General features: G+C 40.0%; 3 protein-coding genes and 1 non-coding gene across 9 annotated transcripts; 3 read left to right on the top strand and 1 right to left on the bottom strand.

The window, feature by feature from the left end:
• The first annotated feature begins 1952 nt into the window (after window positions 1-1952).
• On the top strand, window positions 1953-10004 carry LOC119731771. Of its 3 annotated transcripts, none has more exons than XM_038205028.1 (5): window positions 1953-1987; window positions 2843-3064; window positions 4033-4223; window positions 7036-7158; window positions 7350-10004. In XM_038205028.1, exons 2-5 carry the CDS (start codon window positions 2871-2873, stop codon window positions 7913-7915), a joined length of 1074 nt encoding a protein of 357 aa, XP_038060956.1. In that variant the 5' UTR covers window positions 1953-1987; window positions 2843-2870; the 3' UTR covers window positions 7916-10004. The 3 variants fall into 3 exon arrangements, with proteins under 3 accessions (XP_038060956.1, XP_038060958.1, XP_038060957.1); XM_038205030.1 differs by having other exon boundaries at window positions 1954-1969; XM_038205029.1 differs by having other exon boundaries at window positions 1962-2172.
• Window positions 8115-11840, bottom strand: LOC119731774. 3 transcript variants are annotated; one of them, XM_038205037.1, is made up of 3 exons: window positions 11725-11840; window positions 11093-11178; window positions 8115-10920 (listed from the first exon to the last, which is right to left on the bottom strand). In XM_038205037.1, the coding sequence occupies exons 2-3, from the start codon at window positions 11169-11171 to the stop codon at window positions 10112-10114; spliced, it is 888 nt and encodes a 295-aa protein (XP_038060965.1). In that variant the 5' UTR covers window positions 11172-11178; window positions 11725-11840; the 3' UTR covers window positions 8115-10111. The 3 variants fall into 3 exon arrangements, with proteins under 3 accessions (XP_038060965.1, XP_038060966.1, XP_038060967.1); XM_038205038.1 differs by lacking the exon at window positions 11725-11840 and adding an exon at window positions 11489-11627; XM_038205039.1 differs by lacking the exon at window positions 11725-11840 and adding an exon at window positions 11403-11454.
• On the top strand, window positions 11636-20946 carry LOC119731769 (cleavage stimulation factor subunit 1-like). Of its 2 annotated transcripts, none has more exons than XM_038205026.1 (12): window positions 11636-11763; window positions 12780-12910; window positions 13899-13970; window positions 14859-14951; window positions 15597-15637; window positions 15811-15918; window positions 16627-16825; window positions 17153-17232; window positions 17785-17940; window positions 18790-18931; window positions 19724-19804; window positions 20479-20946. In XM_038205026.1, exons 1-12 carry the CDS (start codon window positions 11705-11707, stop codon window positions 20589-20591), a joined length of 1275 nt encoding a protein of 424 aa, XP_038060954.1. In that variant the 5' UTR covers window positions 11636-11704; the 3' UTR covers window positions 20592-20946. The 2 variants fall into 2 exon arrangements, with proteins under 2 accessions (XP_038060954.1, XP_038060955.1); XM_038205027.1 differs by lacking the exon at window positions 11636-11763 and adding an exon at window positions 11931-12062.
• On the top strand, window positions 19149-19221 carry Trnaa-agc. Its single transcript has one exon. It is a non-coding gene; the product is annotated as a tRNA-Ala (tRNA).
• Window positions 20947-21835: the final 889 nt, after the last annotated feature.

Genomic DNA, 21835 nt, shown 5'->3' with positions numbered 1-21835 from the left:
GTAATCCTATACAATAGCACTGCCCGGCTCACAACTGACAGTGAGCAGCAAAGAGGACGCTAGGCTGGCCCTCTGGGACCAGCACATATTTCCTCTTAATCTCATCAATGACGCCAGGCTTACATCTGAAAGAATTGGAGTAAAGCAACCGACTTTAAAGAAATGACATCAAATTTGTCTTTTCGTAGCACTAGCTAGTCATCCGCAGATTATGAACTCGACAATAACCCCAAAAAATGAATGTACATGTACATTAAAGCCTACACATAATTGTGAAAAAACCCACTTCTTTAATAAAAGGAAAACCGTGACACACAGTTGTACGTTTCTTATTTGTTTTCAGTCTTTGTCTTTCCCTATGTGCATTTATTTTTGCAATTTAATTGAGTAATGTACCCTCGCCCTTCCGCGGCTTAGAACCAATCAATTGTAATTATTCACTTAAAAAATTTAACCTCTGTAATTTGATCTCAAAAACTTTACTGTATCTTGGAGAAATACATGACCATTGTCACATTTTATGTTAAGTAGTTTCCCTTTGTTAAAAAAACACACCAAATAAACCAAATTTATGACGGTTTCAGGGTTCTCCCCAGGATTTTTTCAAACCTGTGGGGGAAGTTTTGTTGTGATTCACCAACCTGCGAAGCCACGGCGTGGGGTTCGGGGCCCGCTTAAGGGCCCCGAAAAATTTTGAACTTTAGAGGCTCTCTGGTGCATTTTAGAGCAAATCTGGGGAGTCTTTAAGGAAGATTTTTCCTTAAAATTTAGAGGAGATCTTGTGATATTTTTTGTAATGAGAGAAAAAAAATATCAACGTTTTTAACTTAAAAATAAAAATCAACATTTCAAAACCTGTGTTAAACCTTCTTGATCTAGAAAGTATGGATTATATTTACAAGCAAGTTTCAAATTAAGAAATTAAGGTGAAGAAAAAAATCACTTTTGCTTCCGACTACATGGCTTTCAAAATAGCGTCGGTAGGTCGGACAAATTATTTCGCCATTGTTTTGGCTGCTGATTGAATCATGGAGGAATAAAAACACATGATTGAATGGAGCATATTGAACAAGGAATCATGTAGTTTTGTGCCTGGATTATTTTCCTTTGCACCACGAAAATTATCAAGACTGACCATCAGAAGTGATTAAAACTTGCCTCACCTAATTAAAAATATATTTGAGGAGGTTGATTCCACTATGCTTAACGTACATCGATCACGGCCCCTGGCACTGCCAACATTCAGTCTGGCCGGCCGTACATCGCGCAGTATCAGTGTGCATTACTGCACTGTGTACGGCCCTACTGCTTCTAAGAAGCACGCTACGATGTTTCGCCACAAGTTCGAGCTTTGCAATCTCGTCATTTTAATGGAAAATACATACACAGAAAATAAAGATCACGTTCTGTGAATTAATTTGCAGAAATTCTCTTTCTCCATCGATGTTTGTTTGGTGTTTTTACGATCCAACTTCGGCCGACATCATCATCATGTACGTATGCACGCACGAGGCAGTAGTCACTGGTTCCGGTCCTTCATCATAGCATCGATACTGTTAGCACGCGAAGGGAACCAGTGTACCGTGCTGTATGCGCTAATATATAGCTGGCGGTTGACGCGAAAGACCCGTCATCGTGTGCATTTTGATCACGCATGCATCAGAAATGCGGGATTTTTGTCAAGATTTTGCATGTCAAGATGAAATAATGGTGTATGAAACGATTATGTTGTGCATTTTAATGGCTTGTATAATAATTATATTGTGCGTATCGGGGGCTGAAAAATGTGATCGGCATTTTTGTCGGCGTATCGGGCCGCAATTCCAGCGTATCGGGCCGATACGCACGTTTGTACGTGGGGAGAACCCTGGGTTTATGCGCCCCCCCCCCCCCCTCAGTTTGGGTACCGCCCACTGATACGATCGACAGTGTACTATTGAGATTGAGGGCGCCCTTGTTAACAATGCAGGTAATTTTTGGCATTTTGGTGAGTGAACTTTGGTCGATTTTATCTTCTGAACTTGGGGAATTTGGGAGTATATGCCGAATAAACTGTATTATTATTGAAAAGTCTTCTAGAAATGTCACACCACCTTTTGATTTGGTCACATTAGCAAGGGAAAATTTGCGACACTGGATTTTATTAGACTATTTTCCTGGATCCAAACACTGGTAAGTCACTTGTCAAGCGTGTGATTGTGAATGCACGGGCGGCATTTGGCAATTGACCTATCGCCGTTTGCGAGTTAGCCACGCCCCTTAGTTAGACATGTTACTTGTTAGACAACCCTATGGAGTTTTTGTACACTAAGTTTTGTTAGTCTCAGATTTTGCGCATTCTGCGCCATTTTTTATATCATGTATGATGTAATTAGAGGGTCCCGTTATTGGAAAATATTTTCTTGACTCTTGATTGATACACAATCACAAAAGTGGCATCAGGTTGCAAGATTTTTTCCCGCTAATGGTGTTTTTCAGCGGACAAGATTCAAGCGGAAAGATTCCCATATCTGGCCATCACTAATTTTTCCCCTCAGTGACCTATCAGCTATCAGAAAGTGATAATATGTCCTAAAAAGCCAAATTTAGCAGGGAAAATATTGAAGTATTTACTGAAAAAACACTTAAGAATTTTCAGACCAGTCTCGTAGGGTTTGTGCACAGGGCAACAAGTGATGGCCAGACATGGGAATCTTTCCGGTGGGGAAACAATTTATAAAACAAGTTTGGCCTAGAACCAATGCTAAATTTCATTAGAAATAAAGAAACTTTTTGAAAACAGAATTCTCATAAATGTAATGTTGCATGTCTTTCAAACTTCCGAATTTGATTTTTATTTCAGGAAAGTGGCCTTTTTGTAGACAGCAGCCATGGGCGACAGTAAAGACTTCAGTGATGAAACGGAGAAGGATTTTAATAGCCGTATGAGGAGTATCGTCAACAATGGCATAACATGCATCACCATGGCCCTTGGGTTTGAAACTGGTTTATTCAAATTGATGATTTCCATGGAAACGCCCAAGACCTGTCAAGAGATTGCTGAAGCCGGCAAATTTAAAGAAAGGTGAGGCCAAGTAAAAAATAAACCAGTTTCTCGTACCGGCCCGATTCCTTTTTCCTGCTGGTATCTACTATCCTTTATTTATTTATTTTGTTTTAAACCTTTCCAAAACAACATTGTTTATTGACTTGGCTTTCCCCAGGACCAAATTGTTTGCTCAGTCATGCGGAAATCACTAGAGCATGAAAAGTGGACCACAAGTTGAAAACTCCCTTTTTCAACCCAGTTTTCACTGCCTAGGAGTGATTGAAAGCAAATATGTGGAAAGAATTCCATACTGGGCCACCACTCATATTCCCTTAATATGACATGAAAAGTACCAAAAGTTGTAGATCTGACGAGGAAACACTATTTTAATCAAATAAGGAGTGCAAAAATTATTTTATAATACTCTAACTTTTTCTGTCATGGCCCATAGACTTCGTGCAGGAGGTCTGGGTGGTGGCCCAGTATGGAATCCTTTCCAAAATAAGAAAGTTATGCCTGTTTGTTCATCTGGTCCCAGTTATCAAACTGCAAGCCATTTCACCACATGACTAAATGGCACTCCATACCTCAAATTGTCCGTGGATACTTCTGAAGCACTGTTCTTAAATTTTCGTTGTAGTAACACTATGAACAAACTACACCATTAGAACTCCTTCAGCTGGTATGATCTATGGTCGGCCAAACATACCAACATGCCAGCTTGCTAAAAAGCAGTGAATAAATCTGTGTTGGGGGTGTTCTGTGTGTGAACCGCCAACATAGGGCTGGATAGCTCAGTTGGTAGAGCACCGGAACGGCAATCCGGAGGTCGCAGGTTCAAACCCCGCTCCAGTGTCAATTTCTTTGTTCGACTCTAAAGATTATTATAACGTACCTTGTCAGTTTTCCTTTGTGATTTGTTTGAATTGAAAAATGCACTCTGGTATGTTGGCTACACTTGTCTTGGGTATTTTCAGACTTGGACTTTTATCTTCACTCACTAGGTATGTGAGGGAGTGGCTAGGATCCATGGTGACGGCACACATCGTCAGTTTTGACCCAGTTGAAGAGAAGTACTGGATTCCTAAACATCGTCACTCTATCACACAATCCCGAGGAATGGCCATGTGCACCCCAACGTTGAGCACAGCTTTCTTTGATGTCGCCGATTGCTTCCAAGAAGATGGACCTCCAGGTAACAACGTGAAATATATCTTTTTTTCCCCTGAATCATCATCTTATGGCAACTGAGGATAATCACATGGGTTCCATCCCCTTTTGAAGCCAGAAACAAGGTTTGATTGTAGAGATGAGTTGTAGCTTGTGCTTGTGTGGGATTGACCTTGTGTTCTTGGGCAAGACACTTTACAACAACTGGTTCTCTCTTCCCAATTACGAAGTACACCAGTTGCAAATTGCTCAAAGATCACTATTTGTTTGTTCCTGAATCATTTTTGCATTGCAAACTGAGGAAAATTACATGAAACCAAATATGAAGGTTTGGTCGAAGAGATGATTTCTAGCTTGTGCTTGTGTGTGTTCTTGTTCTTGGTTGTGTTCTTGGGCAAGACACTTTACAGCAACTGGTTCTCTCTACCTAATGAGGAGGTACATCAGTTGCAAATTGCTCAAAGATAGCTATTTGTTTGTTCCTGAATCATTTTCGCATTGCAAATTGAGGAAAATTACATGAAACCAAATACGAAGGTTTGGTCGAAGAGATGACCTCTGGCTTGGTTCTAGTTCTTGGTTGTGTTCTTGGGCAAGACACTCTACAGTAACTGGTTTCTCTACCTTATGAAGAAGTACACCAGTTGCAAATTGTTCAAAGACTGAGGGTTTCTTTAAAATTTGTTCCTGAACAATTTTGCATTGCAAACTGGGGGTTTGTAGAAGAGATGATTTCATCTTTCCCTTTGCGGATTCACTGGATTGGTTGTGTCTTCAAGCTGGACACTTTACCACCAAAACATGTGATTAAACAAAATCAAAATCATGGCAAAACAAAATACGTGTCTGGCTGAAAATAATTCAAAATTAATAAAGTAATACTTCCATAAGTAAACTTCAGCTGTTTTTTATGCCCCGCGGCGAAGCCGAAGGGGCATACTGTTTCCGCCTTGTCCTTCCGTGGTTGGGTGGGTGTGTGGGGGTGGGTGAGTTTGTGTTACATACCCTATGTGGACTTGTGAACAAAAGAGGTCCACATAATGCAGGTTGTGTTAACCTTATGTGGACTAAGCCGTGTCCACATAAGGTTTTGCCCTTTCTGGAAAACAGGTTTAGAGGCATTTTTGGGTTAGGTTTATCCGTAGCAGAATGAAGAGAAACACTATAGGGAATCATAGAAAAAAAATTGGGTTAAAAGAGTTTTCACAGTTTAAGTAAAGTGATTTTTTGTACCGAGTTTTCTTAACTACACGAAAACAAAGCAATGTCCACACAAGGTATGTAACGTAAGTCGGTGTGGGTGTGTGTGTGTGTGTCCGGACAAATCTTGTCAGCGCGATAACTTGAGAAATACTTAACATATGAACTTCAAATTTGGTTTGTGTATTGTTCTTGGTAATCCTAACAACCCTTTTGCATTTGGGGCCGAAAGGTCAAGGGTCAAGGTCACAGTGACTAAAACAAAAGACATTTTGTCAGCGCGATAACTTGAGAAATACTTTACATATGAACTTCAAATTTGGTTTGTGTATTGTTCTTGGTAATCCTAACAACCCTTTTGCATTTGGGGCCAAAAGGTCAAGGGTTAAGGTCACAGTGACTAAAACAAAAGAAATTTTGTCAGCGCGATAACTTGAGAAATACTTTACATATGAACCTCAAATTTGGTTTGTGTATTGTTCTTGGTAATCCTAACAACCCTTTTGCATTTGGGGCCGAAAGGTCAAGGGTCAAGGTCACAGTGACTAAAACAAAAGAAATTTTGTCAGCGCGATAACTTGAGAAATACTTTACATATGAACCTCAAATTTGGTTTGTGTATTGTTCTTGGTAATCCTAACAACCCTTTTGCATTTGGGGCTGAAAGGTCGTGGGTCAAGGTCACAGTGACTAAAACAAAAGAAATTTTGTCAGCGCGATAACTTGAGAAATACTTTACATATGAACCTCAAATTTGGTTTGTGTATTGTTCTTGGTAATCCTAACAACCCTTTTGCATTTGGGGCTGAAAGGTCGTGGGTCAAGGTCACAGTGACTAAAACAAAAGAAATTTTGTCAGCGCAATAACTTGAGAAATACTTTACATATGAAATTCAAATTTGGTTTGTGTATTGTTCTTGGTAATCCTAAGAAGCCTATTGCATTTGGGGCTGAAAGGTCAAGGGTCAAGGTCACAGTGGCTGAAACAATAGAAATTTTGTCAGCGCGATAACTTGAGAAATACTTTACATATGAACTTCAAATTTGGTTTGTGGATTGTCCTTGGCAATCCTAAGAAGCCTTTTGCATTTGGGGCCAAAAGGTCAAGGGTCAAGGTCATAGTGGCTAAAACAAAAGAAATTTTGTCAGCGCGATAACTTGAAAAATTCTTCACATGTGAACTTCAAATTTGGTTTGTGGATCATCACGATCTTGGTAATCCAAATAGGCCTATCGCATTGGGGGTCGAAAGGTCAAGGGTCAAGGTCACAGTGGCTCAAACAATAGAAATCTTGTATTGATTCTGAGATCATAGGGATTAGGGATTAATTCATATAAAACCTACAGAAGACACTAATGCTGTCAATGAACGTTCCATGTGACCAAGTTACGGTACGTGTAAGTTGATGTTAAAAGAGTGGTGTTATGTCATGGGAACAGTCACGGTTGCGGGGCATTTGTGTTTGTAAACACACCTGACTTGTTTTTTATGGATGTCTCATTAAAAAAATGACTAACTTTTGTACTGCTTGAAAAACACCCCGTTAGAAAAGAAGTCCATTTTTCAGGATGGAAGTTGTAAAATGGCACAGGGAATTTAACTTTATCAGAGTTTATTTGTCCTCTTTTGCTTGTAGGTGTTCCATATGAGAAGTATGACAGGTTTGATGCCTTGATGACGCAGGTCCATGGGCCCATGTTCCAGAATGAGTTCATCACGGATTTCTTTCCTTCCATGCCGGACATTCAAGCCAAATTGGGTAAAATTCTTACTTTTTCTCATGCTTTGTCTCTGGGCTGTTCCAGGACACAGTGTCCCTTTAAAGTCCAGTCAGATTTTCTATTGCAATTTTTATGTATATTTTTTGGCATTGTATAAATTTCTTATTTGTTTTCAATGGCTTATCCAGTATAATACATGTTGATATGTTGGATTGTTTTAACGTTTCAGAGTCGGGCCTGAATGTACTGGACATTGGCTGTGGAGCTGGGACGTCAACCATTGAAATGGCCAAACGCTTCCCGAAAAGCCACGTACACGGACTTGACTTCTCTGTTACGGGCATCAAAGAAGCGCAGGCTAAAGCCGACGCAGCGGGCTTGACAAACGCGACTTTCATCTGTCAAGACGTCACGGCGCTACCCGCAGATTGGACCGACAAATTCGGTTACGCGTTCGCTCACATGGTCATCCACGACTTGACCGACCCGCACAAAGTGCTCAAGGGGATTCTCCGCGCGCTGACTCCAGGGGGCGCTCTGTCCGTCGTCGATCCCAAATCGCATTCAACTCTCAAGGGTAACCTATCCGAAGACGTCAAGCATAGTCACGTGCTTTACAGCCTCAGTTTGCTGAATTGCGTACCGACGTCGCTGTGTAAGGGGGAGGGCGCAGCGCTAGGGGCGGCCATGGGGCGAGAAAAGGGGCAAGCGTTGATTGAGAATGCTGGCTTCAATATATCTTCCATCAGTGATGCCTTAGGTGCGCAACATTATTTGTGTATAAAACCTCTCTGAATTCGTACATTACACAAATAATTTAATTCCAATGAGGGGAATAACTGAATTTTGTGTGTGTTCATGCAGTTGAAGCATATATTTGATATATTTTGAAAAGATCATTGCAGCGCTCTATTTGAAACTACACTTTCCTTTAATATGAAAATATCTGAAAATTTAGCTACAAAATTAAGGAAGTTAGTGATGTCATTTACAATTCAAATACCATGGAACTGAATTGTATCAGATTTATTTAACAATCTGGGGAGTAGAAAAATTCAAAGTTTGATGAATTAGAAGGTACTATAAGGAAGAGTGGGCCATTTGCAGCTGTCCAAAAAGTAACTGACCAAATTATTATATAAAAGCTTACTTGGTTTACATATTGTAATGAACACTAAATTCGCTGTGAAAGTCCTTTTGGCATGCTGCCATTTTAAAGCAAACAAAATTTTTGTTTGTAGTTGGGTGAATCTGTGAATGGGTGTGAGCGTTGACACGGACACACACGCGTGCGCGGTTACTATTTGTCGGTTAAGTGTGTGACCGCGTAATTTTAATCAGCTGAATGAGAATCATGTTCCGAATGCTGATTTTGGGATCATGTCACGAGAGGGCGCAATTCAAAATATGACTCTGAAACTTTTTGAATTAAAGTCGAGATCCAAAACACGTGTATTTTGTTTTCTCAAAATATTACAGCATACACAGAGCTGAAACTTCATTAAGTTAGTTGTTAAGCACCCGACTTAAGATTTTGAGCACTTTTGTTGCTTTAAACGAAAAATTATTCACAAATGACAAACTGTCCATTCTACCTTAAACTAGGTTTCAAAGTTGATTGAAAAGTCATCAATTACAAAATATTTTAATATACATGTAGTCAAAACACTTATAATTCTTTCCTTTTTGGTTGGGGAAAAAACAGTCATAAATTATCATGCCTTATTTAGTACTCTAATACATATTTAGTATCAACTTATCAAGCAGTGAAACAATTCCATTTTTACTGAGTAATGTTAAGTATTCAATGGCATAACTGATTTGGGAATTGTTTTATTATGTTTTATTTCCAAAGATTTTGCACCATGTATTGTAAATGCAACTTTTTCTGAAATTGTAAACTAGAAATTGATCTATTTTTCCAGTAAGTCTATTTTTCCAGGAAATAGTCTAGGAAAACTTTAAGGAAATGCATTTTGAATAACTTATCTTAATCTGCACATTTTTCTAAGTAAACCAATACTGCATAAATAAAACAATTTTATATGATAAAAATTATACTGGTTTTTTTTTTTTTTCTTTATTAAATGTCGAGACCTATAAAACAATTAACAAAAATTGGGTATTCCGGAAAATCTTGGCTGTCCCAAGTTTGCAGCTCGTGAATTTGCATTCAAAATTAGTGTAAAATGACATAATAGGATGACTTGTTGCATGTAGCTTCAAGTAACAAATTATGTGTAAAATTCATTTGTTTTAATTTACTTATTAACTGAAAAACACAACAGCCCACACATTAGCGACATTTTCTGTCGGGCGGCTTGTTGAAAATAGGTTTCTGAGACAAAAATGACAAAATACACATCTCCCCTTTACAATGACTGTCATGTACTTTCCAAATACGGACTTTCCATGACAAAATTATCCCCATTTGAAGTTGATGACGTCAAAAAAAGTTGAAAACAGAAATTTCTTGTTAACATTTTGGGTTATGCATTTCTTGAACTAAATCATTCAAGAAAATCATCTTTAGAGGCAAAACTATGGTCTGCAACTTTTTAAAGTTTATCTCGCGTGTATTTAGGATAACAAATTTACAAACAAAAACCCTGAAAATCGAATTCTGAATCAACCCACAAAATCAACCACACATATGTTTTGTTGGTTCCAGAAGGCTAGCCTAGAGTCTTTGTTGTACCTGACTGACTGACTAATCGACCGACTGTCACTCATGAGCTGGGCAGTGCTATTGTATAGGATTACCTCTAACGCCAATGGATGGGCTAAATCCGGCCCATTGTGTAGACCAGATGCTTGAAAAGACTTCAAGTGAATAGCCTTTCTGAATCAATGAAATAAAAAATTTGTGCACTCTGGGACCAGCTTTACTAGACTTGCCTAATCCTGTTTGGTCGTATATTTATTTCAAACTTTGCCTAGACGTGGTTTTGACAGAATGTCAGATGTTATAAACAACCACGCATGTACGTCTCAATTGTTCGGAAAAGTTTTTGCATGTTCGGGTAACAGGGGCTCAGGCAGGACTCTCCCGACCTTCTGAACTCGACTGCTCATCTTTGTTTTCTTGGCTACTTCCTCCTCATCCGTCTCAATCCCAAGATGCCTCAGGAAGATGGCCAGCTTGGCCCTCCTCTTCGCCAAGTACTCCTCCCCTTCGCCCGGTTTCAGTCCTGTGAAGCGGAACTTGGCGAGATGCTGCTCCCACTTCAACCTCTTCTTCTTCTGCTTTCGTTGCTTTTGGATGCGGAGCTTGAACTTATTCCGCTTCTTCCACTTGAGGTACTGGTGACGGTTCATCTTGCGACGCCGCTTGTGGAGGATGTTTGAAGCGTGCTTCTTAGTCGCGTTCTCGTTAAATGGGAGTCGGATCTCGCGGTTTGGATTTGAGAGAGGGTCGTAGAGCGGCGCAAGGGGAGTCATCGTTGGACAATCACGGAGCAATGATGCGAACGGAGACGGATCTAAGATGACTTTAGCGTGGTGCCGATCCACACTTGGTAGCATTAGCTCTGCGTTAAGTCTGGACTCCAGAGGGGATATAGTCAGCCTTGTGAACGCTTTCTCGAAATCGACCTCTAAGTTCGATACAGGATACAACCGTGCTTGCCTCTTGCCCACTGCGCTGGGTTTGACTTCAGACGTCTTTGTCAACGATGCCGTCAGAGAGAAACGTGGAGGTTGACTGGTTGCCGAGTCGTATCTGTTGCCATGGTAACAAGCTGATCCAATCACATGAGGCGTCTGGGTAACTTTTGTTGACAGGCATCGTGCAATGTTTCCTAAGCAATGACATAAAAAAGGAAATACATAATACATTAACACATCACGTAATACAAAATATGCAGTGTTAAAAGTGGACTGCAGGGCCTATGTTACATGACCTATAAAAAGGAGGACCAATTATTTGGGGAAATAATATGATTTCATGTTGTTCATGCTAGATAGTTATACCTTGCAAGATAGACCATCGCGTTGTCCGTAGAAGTGACCGGCTGGCTGAAGATGAGTGATGTATCGCACAAGATGCCATCTTGAATCTGTGAAGAAAGTTTTTGGAAAAGTTTAGGTGTTTAGTCAAGAATTGAAATACGCTGTGGCTATCGAGTATATTTCTGGTCATGCTGGTTCCCTGAATGATCTGAAAGGACAAATATTGAATGAATACAAATGCCAAATTTTGAAGAGTGTAAATTTATTAAGGGTTTCAAGGGGAAAAAAACTGAATTTGAGTTTTCATAAATTTCAATATTATAGTTTATACTATTTTGAAGAGAAACAAGAAGACTGGAAAAAGTATAAACGGCAACCTCGTTACAAACAAATAATGCATGCCAGGTTATAACTCACGCTTTAAAAGCCCTGGGGACGAGGTTTCAATATGTCTGGCTTCCCAACGTCGACAATTAGCCAGTTCCGTGCAAAAGAATGAGGATCAATTACATTTACAGAGCTACCAGACTGAATTTGCGAGGATATCGAACTTCGGAGCGACAACAAACGGCGCAGAAATTTCCCACTTTCTGCTGCGTTTTATCAATTAATTTCGTTAATAAAGAATCCACAATGACCACGGGGACACTTACTGTTCGGGAGAGGGATCTAATGTACCGGTTAATGATAAGGTAAGGTATTTTTAGATTTATCTCGCGCCGATACGATCGCTACTGTGTTCATGTTGTTTGTGCTGCATGCACGTGTGGAAAAATATAGAGGGCGCTCGCACGCGCAGCGCTGTACATACCTCTCTGTCTCGGGCTCAGAATTTACAAAATTTAAAGATTATCAGTTCCCAAAGGTGGATCCGGGGAGGGGATTTGGGAGTTGTTTTGGGTGGCTAATGCACATGTATATAAAAGTGTGCCCGCCGGCAACTTCTTTCAAAATCACCGTCAGTGTTATCTTCCAAACGACACTATTTCAGGTCGCATACTTCCAAAACATGCAAAAACATTTTCAGTATGAACATGATTAGCGTCCTGCCTTTTTGAGAGAAAAAAAGGAAGCGGGAGGCCCTTTTCTTTTTTTTTCCCCTCCAAAATGGCCGCCCGACCGGGCTATTTTTCAAGACAGTCGCTAGGGCCTAGTTTTTTATTTTTAATGGCCGCCATTGGACTCGGGAAATGACTTTATATGGGCTAGATGCAACCATATGCAACAGACAAAAAGGCCAAAATTGTGTCACTGTTTAAAATTTATCATTTAAAAACAAAAACAAAACAAAAAGGAGTTCGTCTCCACAAAAAGGAAGCTGGCGGGGACGCTAAACATGTTTCTTTGTTTTATTTGGCCTAAGTCTTCACATGACATGTTCGTACTGAGGATGTTTTCGACGAAAGCGTGGATCCACAGTATATTTTCAGTAAAAACGTCGCCCGCTAGAATATTTACCTTTTCTAAACCCTATGCATAATTCTGGACACATGGAATTTGTAAACGAAATTTCAGCTTCCTCCATCAGGCAGTCAGGTAAGAATATCAAAAAGTGTTTAATAATTTTTGTCACTACAGCAGCAGACGTCCATACCCTGGACTCCGTCGCGTGTACAGAACAGAGTCCAACCTGGGCTAAGTTGGGCTATTGTTATAGTAATGGGGGAATTATCGTCTACTTTATTGGCTTTTTTTGTGTTGTTTGTAGTCAAATGCTTCACGATGGTCACCATGAGATCGCCGGTCAGCTCAGCAAGGCAGTCTACGCATTCCCTGACTGTCCACCGTCTAATCGATTGCAACATGTCGTCCAGCTTGGCCTCAGAGCTGAACCAGACCGTAAGTCAAATACTTTCCTTTTAAAAAAGCTGTATCATCTCTGAGCGATCCCCGTTTGCTATTTCCCAGGTCTGTATCGTGACTTTGGGCGTGATCCCTGGCTGCATGGCATATATGCGGTCCTACTAAAGCGCGTCAACAAGCGTCAACAAGCGTCAACAAGTTTTAGTAATCGTTAAGTGCGCGTCAACAAATTTTGTATAGGCCTTTGAACAATAAAAACAGCTTTATATGGTAGAAAAAGCAATAATGAACATCTTCTGCATATCAATTAAAGTTAAAATTATTTTAAAACTTGGTTTTTTGAACGCGAAATGTACGACGAATTTGTCGCCATCTTGTTTATGTGTAGCTAGCCGTACTACGCATGCGTGAAGTGTAAAGAGCCATACTACGCATGCGCGAAGTCTACAGCGCCATCCAAACAAGATGACGGCCTACTTTTATCAACAAATTCGTCGTACATTTCGCGTTCAAAAAACCAAGTTTTAAAATAATTTTAACTTTAATTGATATGCAGAAGATGCTCATTATTGCTTTTTCTACCATATAAAGCTGTTTTTATTGTTCAAAGGCCTATACAAAATTTGTTGACGCGCACTTAACGATTACTAAAACTTGTTGACGCTTGTTGACGCTTGTTGACGCTTGTTGACGCGCTTTAGTAGGACCCCATATATGGGATTATGACTTCTGACTAGCGCCCCTTGAACAAGGAGATTGACGAATTAGGGAACCGCCTACACAGGGCTGGATAGCTCAGTTGGTAGAGCACTGGATGGTAATCCGGAGGTCGCAGGTTCAAACCACGCACTTGTCGATTCCTTTGCTCATTTAATATATGAACCTACTTCCCAGTCAATTTGCCGTTGTGATTTATTTGGCAACTTTCTTTCCTTATTTACAGTTAATTTATTCAACAACTGTGAACAGGGGGAAACCAGCAATTAGAGGCTGATTTATGAATTTTGTTTTAATTTTGTTACAGGTGAAGTTCAAGTTCAACTGGTCGACTCAGTTGCTCCTGGCACCGGGATTGATTTAGAGTTTGATACCGATGGTATGTGAAAAAGACTTATTCCCTTAAATATATATGTAGAGAAACACTGTGGCCAACCCATCATACTGTATTTGTCATATGTTACATTTACAGAAATTGTATTGGTGTATAATTTAAAAGCAGGGTAGATCATTTGTCATTTGTGCATTTTTTTCCATTTGAAGCAACAAAGTGCTCAAAATCTAAAGAAGGGTACTGAACAACTAACCTGATGAAGTTTTAGCTCAGTGAATGCTGTATATTCCGAGAAAAACAATATTCTAGGGTCTCGGTTTCAATTCAAAAGTTTCCGAGTCATGTTTTGAATTGCGCCCCAAATCAGCGTCTGGGGACATGTTTCCCATTCAGCCTATTGCAGCTACGCGATGTCACACACTGAACCATCAAATAATATCAACCTCACGCACATGTGCGTCATGTCAACGCTTGCATGCGCGCACCCATTACGGATTCGCCAAATTTCAAACGGAAATCTCCAAAAATGTGTCACTTGATGCATCTTTGGAAATGACCTTCTTTTATTGTTTTCTTTAAAATGACAGCATGCCAGAAAGAATAATTTCACAGGGAGTTTACTGCCATTACTATCTTAAACCTAGTTAGCTTTTTGACAATAATTTTATCAGTTGTTTTTGGATAATCTTGTGACAAACCACATAAACATCACTGACAGTTTTTCCCCATCTTTTGCAGACCGCTGACAGATATTTGGTGGATAACGGTTTTTAACCAGATATTCAGATTTCTGTATTTTTGTCACAGCCCTAAACTGGTTTGGGTTGATTTTTGTACTTTAAGGTGTCAAATATATTTTTAATGAAAATATGACTCAAAACTTGGTACATACATTGTAGTTGATGATATTTCTGTTGTTTATATTTTCTTCAGTGCAAACTTTAGCACCAGAGGCAGCCCACTATGAGACGTGTTATGTGACGTCTCACAAGGCACCGTGCAGAGTCGCAGCTTGGAGTAAAGATGGTAAGTCCTGACCCAAACACTCAAAACGTGAAACGGACAGCATTGTGTCAAAATCAGTTGTGAAAAAATCACGACTGGGAAAAAAGGGGTTGGGGAAGGACGCTGTGCATCTGATGTACGCGCTCTCTAAACACGGCTCGCGTGTGTGTGGCGCACTGTATGCAAATGTGGCTTCAATCATCAGTCTTGGGTCGTCTCAAACCCCAGTTTTGTCTCCCTTTCAATTTCATGGCCCACAATCTGGCAAATTGAAATTTCGGGGAACAAATTTTGTAAACTTCCCCCACCCACCCATCAACTTTTGCTATTTGGTTCTCTTAGCATCCTAACCCCCTAGTAGTTCCTCAGGACTACCCTGCTAAATCCAACAGAGTCCAACCGGAGTTTCCTGCTCAATCCACTGTGCCCGATTTTCAGTTGTCTGCTAGATCCAACGGAGTCCAACTTGGCGTTATAATGCGGTTCAGTTGCCTGCTGAATCCAACATTTTGCATGAGGAATGTACACAAGGAGTTAACTGCTCAATCCTACAGGCTCCATCGGGTATGTGACATAGTTGGATCCTGTTGGATTCAGCAGGGTTAGGGCTCCTAATGAACTCAAAGAAGCAGTTTGAACGTGTAATCGTTTTTCTTTTTCTTTCAGGTCAGTTGGTTGCCACGGGATCAGACGATGCTTCAATCAAGGTAACGTGATAGAAATTTATTTCAACTGTACTCTCGAAACCATTTCAAATCGCACAACAGGCATGTGAATCAAAGGATGACAAATGCGACTTCACAAGTCAAACTTCAAGATAAAAAAATACTGGAGTGATTTTTGTAATCTTTTATGTTTGAACTTCATTGCAATTGCTCAGATACTGGACGTGGAGAGAATGCTTGCGAAGAGCGCCACCAACATGCCAGAATCCCAACACAACGTCGACAGTCATCCAGTCATCAGGACACTGTACGATCATATTGAGGTAAGTGAAGAGCACCACCTATTGGCAATGTTTTTGTAGTGAACGAGGGCGCTGAAACAAATAATTTTTTTCGGATACTCCGAGGAGAAATATATCCATTAAGGCTGCAGACCTGCAAATCAACTCCCTTAGACCCAATGGTAATTACGCGTACTTCCAAAATTATTAAAATACTCAAAACTCTCCAAGGTGTTTGAGACACACATCAAATTAAAGCTTATATCCTCATCTTTCATTTTCTGTTCATTGTCTGGGGGGTTAACTGATGACTTTTGGGAGAAAATTCCATCCGAAGATGATCACCCCTAAAAGCAGTCTGAAGCCCATCGCCATTTTGAAAATGGACGCCTACACTCCAATGCAAAGTGCAGCCATTATACGGCCTAATTTCATCCAAATTTCACAGAAATACAAGCTCACAGTCCCCTGCGCAGCTTCCACTCTTCTTTTTTACAAATTCTCAATTTCAGGGCTCTCAAAATGCTATAATTCCTGAGAATTTAATGGCATACTAATTGTGATTTAGCTCACATAGACAATTCTGGGCCTATTTGCAGATCTGCACCCTTAAACCTTACTTGTCTTCTGCACTTTACAATCCTTGAAGTTTTGCGAAGCTAGTTTTGCCCACAATTCTTTTGTGTGGTTGACTTTTGTTTTGTGCAGTGACTCAAGTTTCTTTAAAACTATTTGTTTCTCCCAAACTAGGATGTGACGGCCCTGGATTTCCACCCCAGTTTGCCGCTCCTAGCTTCTGGCAGCAAGGACTTTACTATCAAGTTCTTTGATTTCTCCAAGTCGGGGGTCAAGCGGGCGTTCCGCAGCCTGCAAGAAGCTGAAGAGATCTCATGTCTTAACTTTCATCCTGGAGGAAACTTCCTCCTAGTCGGCACCCAGCATCCAACCTGTAAGTTCAAAAATCCACTAACGGGACTTTCATACTTTTCAAAAATTTCCCCGTTTTACCTAGGTCGAATGCATAGATTTTAAGAAACCTGTTCACACTAGCAAGAATCCTACATGGCTTCTTTGGTATTATTGAAAAAATAACATGTAATTTTCCTGTGTTTAATTAACAAATATTGAAATTATAGCAGTTACCATATATATCTCAAATTCAAATTTTGATCCACTTGCTTTTGTGTGTGTTTTTTTTACATTTGTATTCGGTGAATTTTTTTAGAATAATTTAAAACCATTTTTAAATCCATCATGTTTTTGTTGTTGATTGTAGTGAGACTGTATGATGTAACGACCTTACAGTGCTATGTATCCAGTAACCCTAAGGATCAACATACAGGACCGGTCAGAGCGGTAAGTTGTCATTAATATTGTTGGGGTGGGGCGGTGCTGGGGGGAGGGGGAGTCAGAAACAGCGTGCAGTTTCAATATGATATTTTGTTGTTTGTTGAGAATGGTTCCTAGTCCCGCGCTTATCACTCTGCCATCATATAATGTAGGGGACGGGAACTAGTCTAGTTGTATGAATACTGCCCCCATGTGATCACGTTTAGTTAGTCAGCATCAAAACAGCGAAAACAAGAATTTAAAAAAAATTGTGATTTTTGACTTATTTTGACTTCTAGACCGAAAAATTTTGATTTCGTCTCGGGTCATTATCAGCATCCAGACTCCAAGTGATCTTAAACATAGTGTTTAACACTGGCCAAGTACACATTTATTCCCTTATTTAAGATATTTGCTGAACTTTACAAAATGTAGACACCTTAGTCATATATTTATTCTATTTGCCAGTTATAAAGCTGTTATCAAAATTATTTATCCCTTGTTTGGTGTACAGGTTTCTTTGTCTCCACAATCTGTGACCTATTTTAACTAGAATTCCTCGATGACATTTCACTCCAGGTCACCTACAGCCCCAATGCAAGCATCTATGCCAGCGCCAGTCAAGACGGAAGCATCAAAATATGGGATGGGATCAGTAACCGATGCGTCAACACCTTAGAAAAAGCTCACAGTGGTACTGATGTGTGCTCGGTGCAGTTCTCTAGGAACTCAAAGGTAAAGTGTGGGTTGGGCTTAGTCCGAAAATTTGGGACTCTCAATACTGTGTATGAGAGTCCCAAAACTTAAGGTATTAAAAACATGCAAAAACAAGAAAATAGACTGGTACCTGAAACAACCAGTCCAACACTGCTTCAGTACTGCATCAATCAACTGTGCCAAAAGAAACGTGGCATGAACCGGGAACTAGTCTCAATTTACAACACATTTCTTCATAGTCAGCCGCCAGACTATTGACACTGAATGAAGAGGTCAGTCGTTTCAAACAGTTGGACCATGGTCGGACATGTACCAGTCTAGTCTTTAGCCTCATTTTAAAATCACTTGACTTCCCTCTCATGTGCAAAATATTGAAGAAATGTCTCCTTTAAAAATTGAATTGAGTCTGCAAACTTGGTTGGTGAAATACTGAGGACCTTTTCTTTGTCCAATAGAATTTTTGGAGAAATTTGCAGGCTTAAGAATGAGTAAGGTGATGCAAAATTTAGAGCTGCAAAATTTAGTTTATAACGCTTTAACATTTTTGTGTCGCCTAAACGCTGCTGATGTGTTGTTTTGATGATGGAATGTCAAAGGTCATCCAGGGGTCAATTGAGGTCATAACTCATAATGGATAAAATATGAAATGCTGTTAATTCATAGAAGCAATTAAATACATTCCAAGAGCCAATCATTTCTTCAACTGAAAATGAACAGGTTCTACAAGAATAAGAACACAAAACATACAGGGATCGACCACGAAAAAAAGGCTACACGTGTGATCTGCGGATCACCTTGTTTTAAACTGCATTCTTAGAAAAAACTCTGTTCACACTTATATCATCTCTTGTCTTGTCTTTCACATAGTACCTACTTTCCAGCGGCAAAGACTGCTTGGTCAAGTTGTGGGAGGTCTCTACAAGCCGTGTGTTAATCACTTACACAGGCGCCAGCTCAGACAAACAGGTCCACGAAACAAGAGCCGTCTTCAACCACTCCGAGGATTATGGTATGGGTTTTGTTGTTTTGACAGTTTGTTATAAAAAATACTATTCTCTCTGAGTGATCCTCGTTTGCTATTTTCCAAGGTTTGCAGCATCGCGAATGTTGCTAGCATCGTGACTTTGGGCGTGATCCCTGGCTACATGGCATATACAGGTTTATGGCTTCTGACTAGCGCCCCTTGAACTTAGACACTGACAACAAATAGGGAACCACTAACATAAGGCTGGATAGCTCAGTTGGTAGAGCACCGGAACAGCAATCCGGAGGTTACAGGTTCAAACCTTGCTCCAGTCAATTTCTTTGTTCAATTTTGTAATTATTATACAGGCACCTGGTCAGTTTCCCTTTCATGTTTATTGGCAATTTTATTAAGTTCAACTTCTTAGTGAAAGTTTTACACCACAAAAATCTAGAAAAGTGAAAAAGTCTAAGAATTCCTCAAGTTGTTTCATGTATTCAGTATTTTTATTATAATAGTTCTGGTAAAAAAACTTAGGATTCCTCAAAAGTTCCCTAGGCACTGTAGCTCGCAAGCATGAAGAAACCTGTAGAGAGAAGACAATGAGAAGAAATTACAGTTTTAGAGGTGGGAGGAAAAGCCCAGAAGAATATTCTGGGGAAACCCAAGGAATCAGGTAGGGACTGAAAACCCAATCCACATATTGGCCCAGGCGGGATTCGAACCCGGGTCACAGCGGTGGAAGGCGAGGAAAGTACCGCTACGCCAACCTGACTCCTTTCATAAGTACAGTCAGTGATATTGATAGTCTTGTTTCCTGTGTTTTTCCCGCTACAGTGTTTTTCCCTGATGAGAAGACTACAAGTCTGTGTTGCTGGGATTCGCGTAACGCAGAGAGAAATAAACTCCTGTCTCTAGGTCTGTATAATTTCTGCCAAACTTTGTGTTTCTGTCTGTTAGTCAGTCACTCTGTCTGTTTACAGTTTGCTTTGGTTTGCTTTATAATAACCTCATCCATGCTCTCCACTCTGATATTTTAATGCCTAAACCCCAAGATTCTGTCTCTTGATTGGTCGAGAGCGCGTCACATGACATTTGCTACTTTGAAAATCTTGCCGTGCACGGCCAAAAAGACAACTGAACAGCTGAAAAGTATTACATGCATAGCAAGGGGTATGCGCATTGCATTTATTGTTCCTACTCACTACAGAGTTGGGTTGGAATATTTCCTAAAGGGTAGTTTGGAAAAGTGCGAGTAAATTTTCAACTAATTTAATTTTGAAATAGAACTAAATTTTCTGTTGGCGAACTTTCTGTTGTGAGAATCGCGTCAGTGCAGCTTGTGGAATATAGTAGAAGTACAAATGGACGCGGAACACGCAAAATCTGAGACAAACAAAACTAAACGTGTAAAATTCCATAGGGTTGTCTAAGGGGCGTGGCTAACTCGCAAACGACGATAGGTCAATTAATCAGGAACCCCAAAAATCAGGGCAGTTTGGGACGGTACAAGGACAAATGTGTTAAACACGTTCATCTCGTTTGATTAATTTTGTCTTTTCGTGTTTTTGGTTTCATTTTTTTCGCTACAGGTCACAACAACATCGTGCGATGCATCGTCCATTCCCCGACGGGCCCTGGCTTCATGACATGTAGCGACGACTTCAGAGCTCGTTTCTGGTATTACCGACCAAGTAGTGACTGAGCATGCTCAGACTCACCTCGTTTATACCAAATCTGCATTCTGTGTTATTTTTCATGCAATCAAAAGTGGAACTTTCGTTCGCACAAAAGTTTGGGCACACAAGACACCTAAAAACACTTCGCTGTCCAAAAGTTTTTTGCAAAGCGGTACTTCAGTACACAACGATCTCTTCAATTTTGCTGGTACCCACTATGCTTTTGCACGCATACGATGAAATTTTTATCCCGAAAGAAAAATTGTCTTGAAAAATCTTAATGTGCTCATGCGAAGTTGGAATACCGAACTGGCTTATTGTAGATATGTAGAACTTTGTTATTGATTACATTTTGTTGTCTGTGGATTTGCTCAAACCTTTTTAAAAAAAACGAGTGTTAAATACCATTTGTTTTCATCTTGTTGCACTCTTTAAATAAAGACTTGTTTAAAATGCTGTAAAAAAGACTAAACTAGTCTAGCCAAGCTGGTCCCAGAGTGCACAAAGTTCTATTCCATCGATTCAGAATGATTATTCACTGGAAGTCTTTTCAGGCATCTGGTTGACACAATGGGCCGGATTTAACCCATCCATTTTAGGCCACAGGGTAATCCTATATGACAGCACTGCCCAGTTCACTTCACCGGCTTACCACCAGTCTAAGTTACAAGTGAAAGTCAGGCTTGCCCTTGGGACCAGCAGAAAGTAAAACAATATTTGAGTAGAATTTTGTTATGTATGTTACACAATTTGTTCAATTGTGTCGTCAAAATTAATGTAACTTGTTACGCTTAACTTGACTCTTGTCAACAATATTTTATATTATTATCCATACATAAAAACCTAAGACGGTTCACCCATTCCTATTGGTCGAAAGCCTGTCACGTGGTTGGTTTTAAACCGCTGATGAAACACCGGCTGGTTTTAAACACTTTATTCCTGCACTGCTGCGTTCTGTGCCACATCGCGCAATACGACCTCACACGCGTCAATCTCCATAAAAGGATATTTTACTTCACGCGTGAGGCACATACCATAGACATGGCCTAGGGGTGTTTCACAAAACATGAGGTAAAATTGTTCATTAAAATTGTTGGAAAATTGTGAATTTTTTACTTGTTTTGACTTTTGAAAGGTGTTTATGAATGGGAATAAATATGTGATTGGCTGGTATTAAACAAGTACGTTTAAAACTGGCTACTAGGGGCCTTGACACGATCATGGCCAAGCCGAAGGGGAATACACTCTATAAAGACACATTTTTTATTAA

The sequence above is a fragment of the Patiria miniata genome, unplaced genomic scaffold (assembly GCF_015706575.1).
Source record: "Patiria miniata isolate m_02_andy unplaced genomic scaffold, ASM1570657v1 HiC_scaffold_24, whole genome shotgun sequence".
Lineage (NCBI taxonomy): Eukaryota > Metazoa > Echinodermata > Asteroidea > Valvatida > Asterinidae > Patiria > Patiria miniata.
This window is presented reverse-complemented; position numbering and strand designations above follow the sequence as displayed.

Excerpts from the sequence above, each read along its gene's own strand:
- LOC119731771 (XM_038205028.1), top strand. The coding sequence starts at position 2,871 with ATGGGCGACAGTAAAGACTTCAGTGATGAAACGGAGAAGGATTTTAAT. Across the intron at positions 4,224-7,035 it reads CCAAGAAGATGGACCTCCAG|GTGTTCCATATGAGAAGTAT; the intron begins GTAACAACGTGA and ends TTTTGCTTGTAG. Across the intron at positions 7,159-7,349 it reads GGACATTCAAGCCAAATTGG|AGTCGGGCCTGAATGTACTG; the intron begins GTAAAATTCTTA and ends TTAACGTTTCAG.
- LOC119731774 (XM_038205037.1), bottom strand. The coding sequence starts at position 11,171 with ATGGCATCTTGTGCGATACATCACTCATCTTCAGCCAGCCGGTCACTT. Across the intron at positions 10,921-11,092 it reads GCGATGGTCTATCTTGCAAG|GAAACATTGCACGATGCCTG; the intron begins GTATAACTATCT and ends GTCATTGCTTAG.
- LOC119731769 (XM_038205026.1), top strand. The coding sequence starts at position 11,705 with ATGACCACGGGGACACTTACTGTTCGGGAGAGGGATCTAATGTACCGG. Across the intron at positions 12,911-13,898 it reads CCTCAGAGCTGAACCAGACC|GTGAAGTTCAAGTTCAACTG; the intron begins GTAAGTCAAATA and ends ATTTTGTTACAG. Across the intron at positions 17,233-17,784 it reads ATACAGGACCGGTCAGAGCG|GTCACCTACAGCCCCAATGC; the intron begins GTAAGTTGTCAT and ends ATTTCACTCCAG.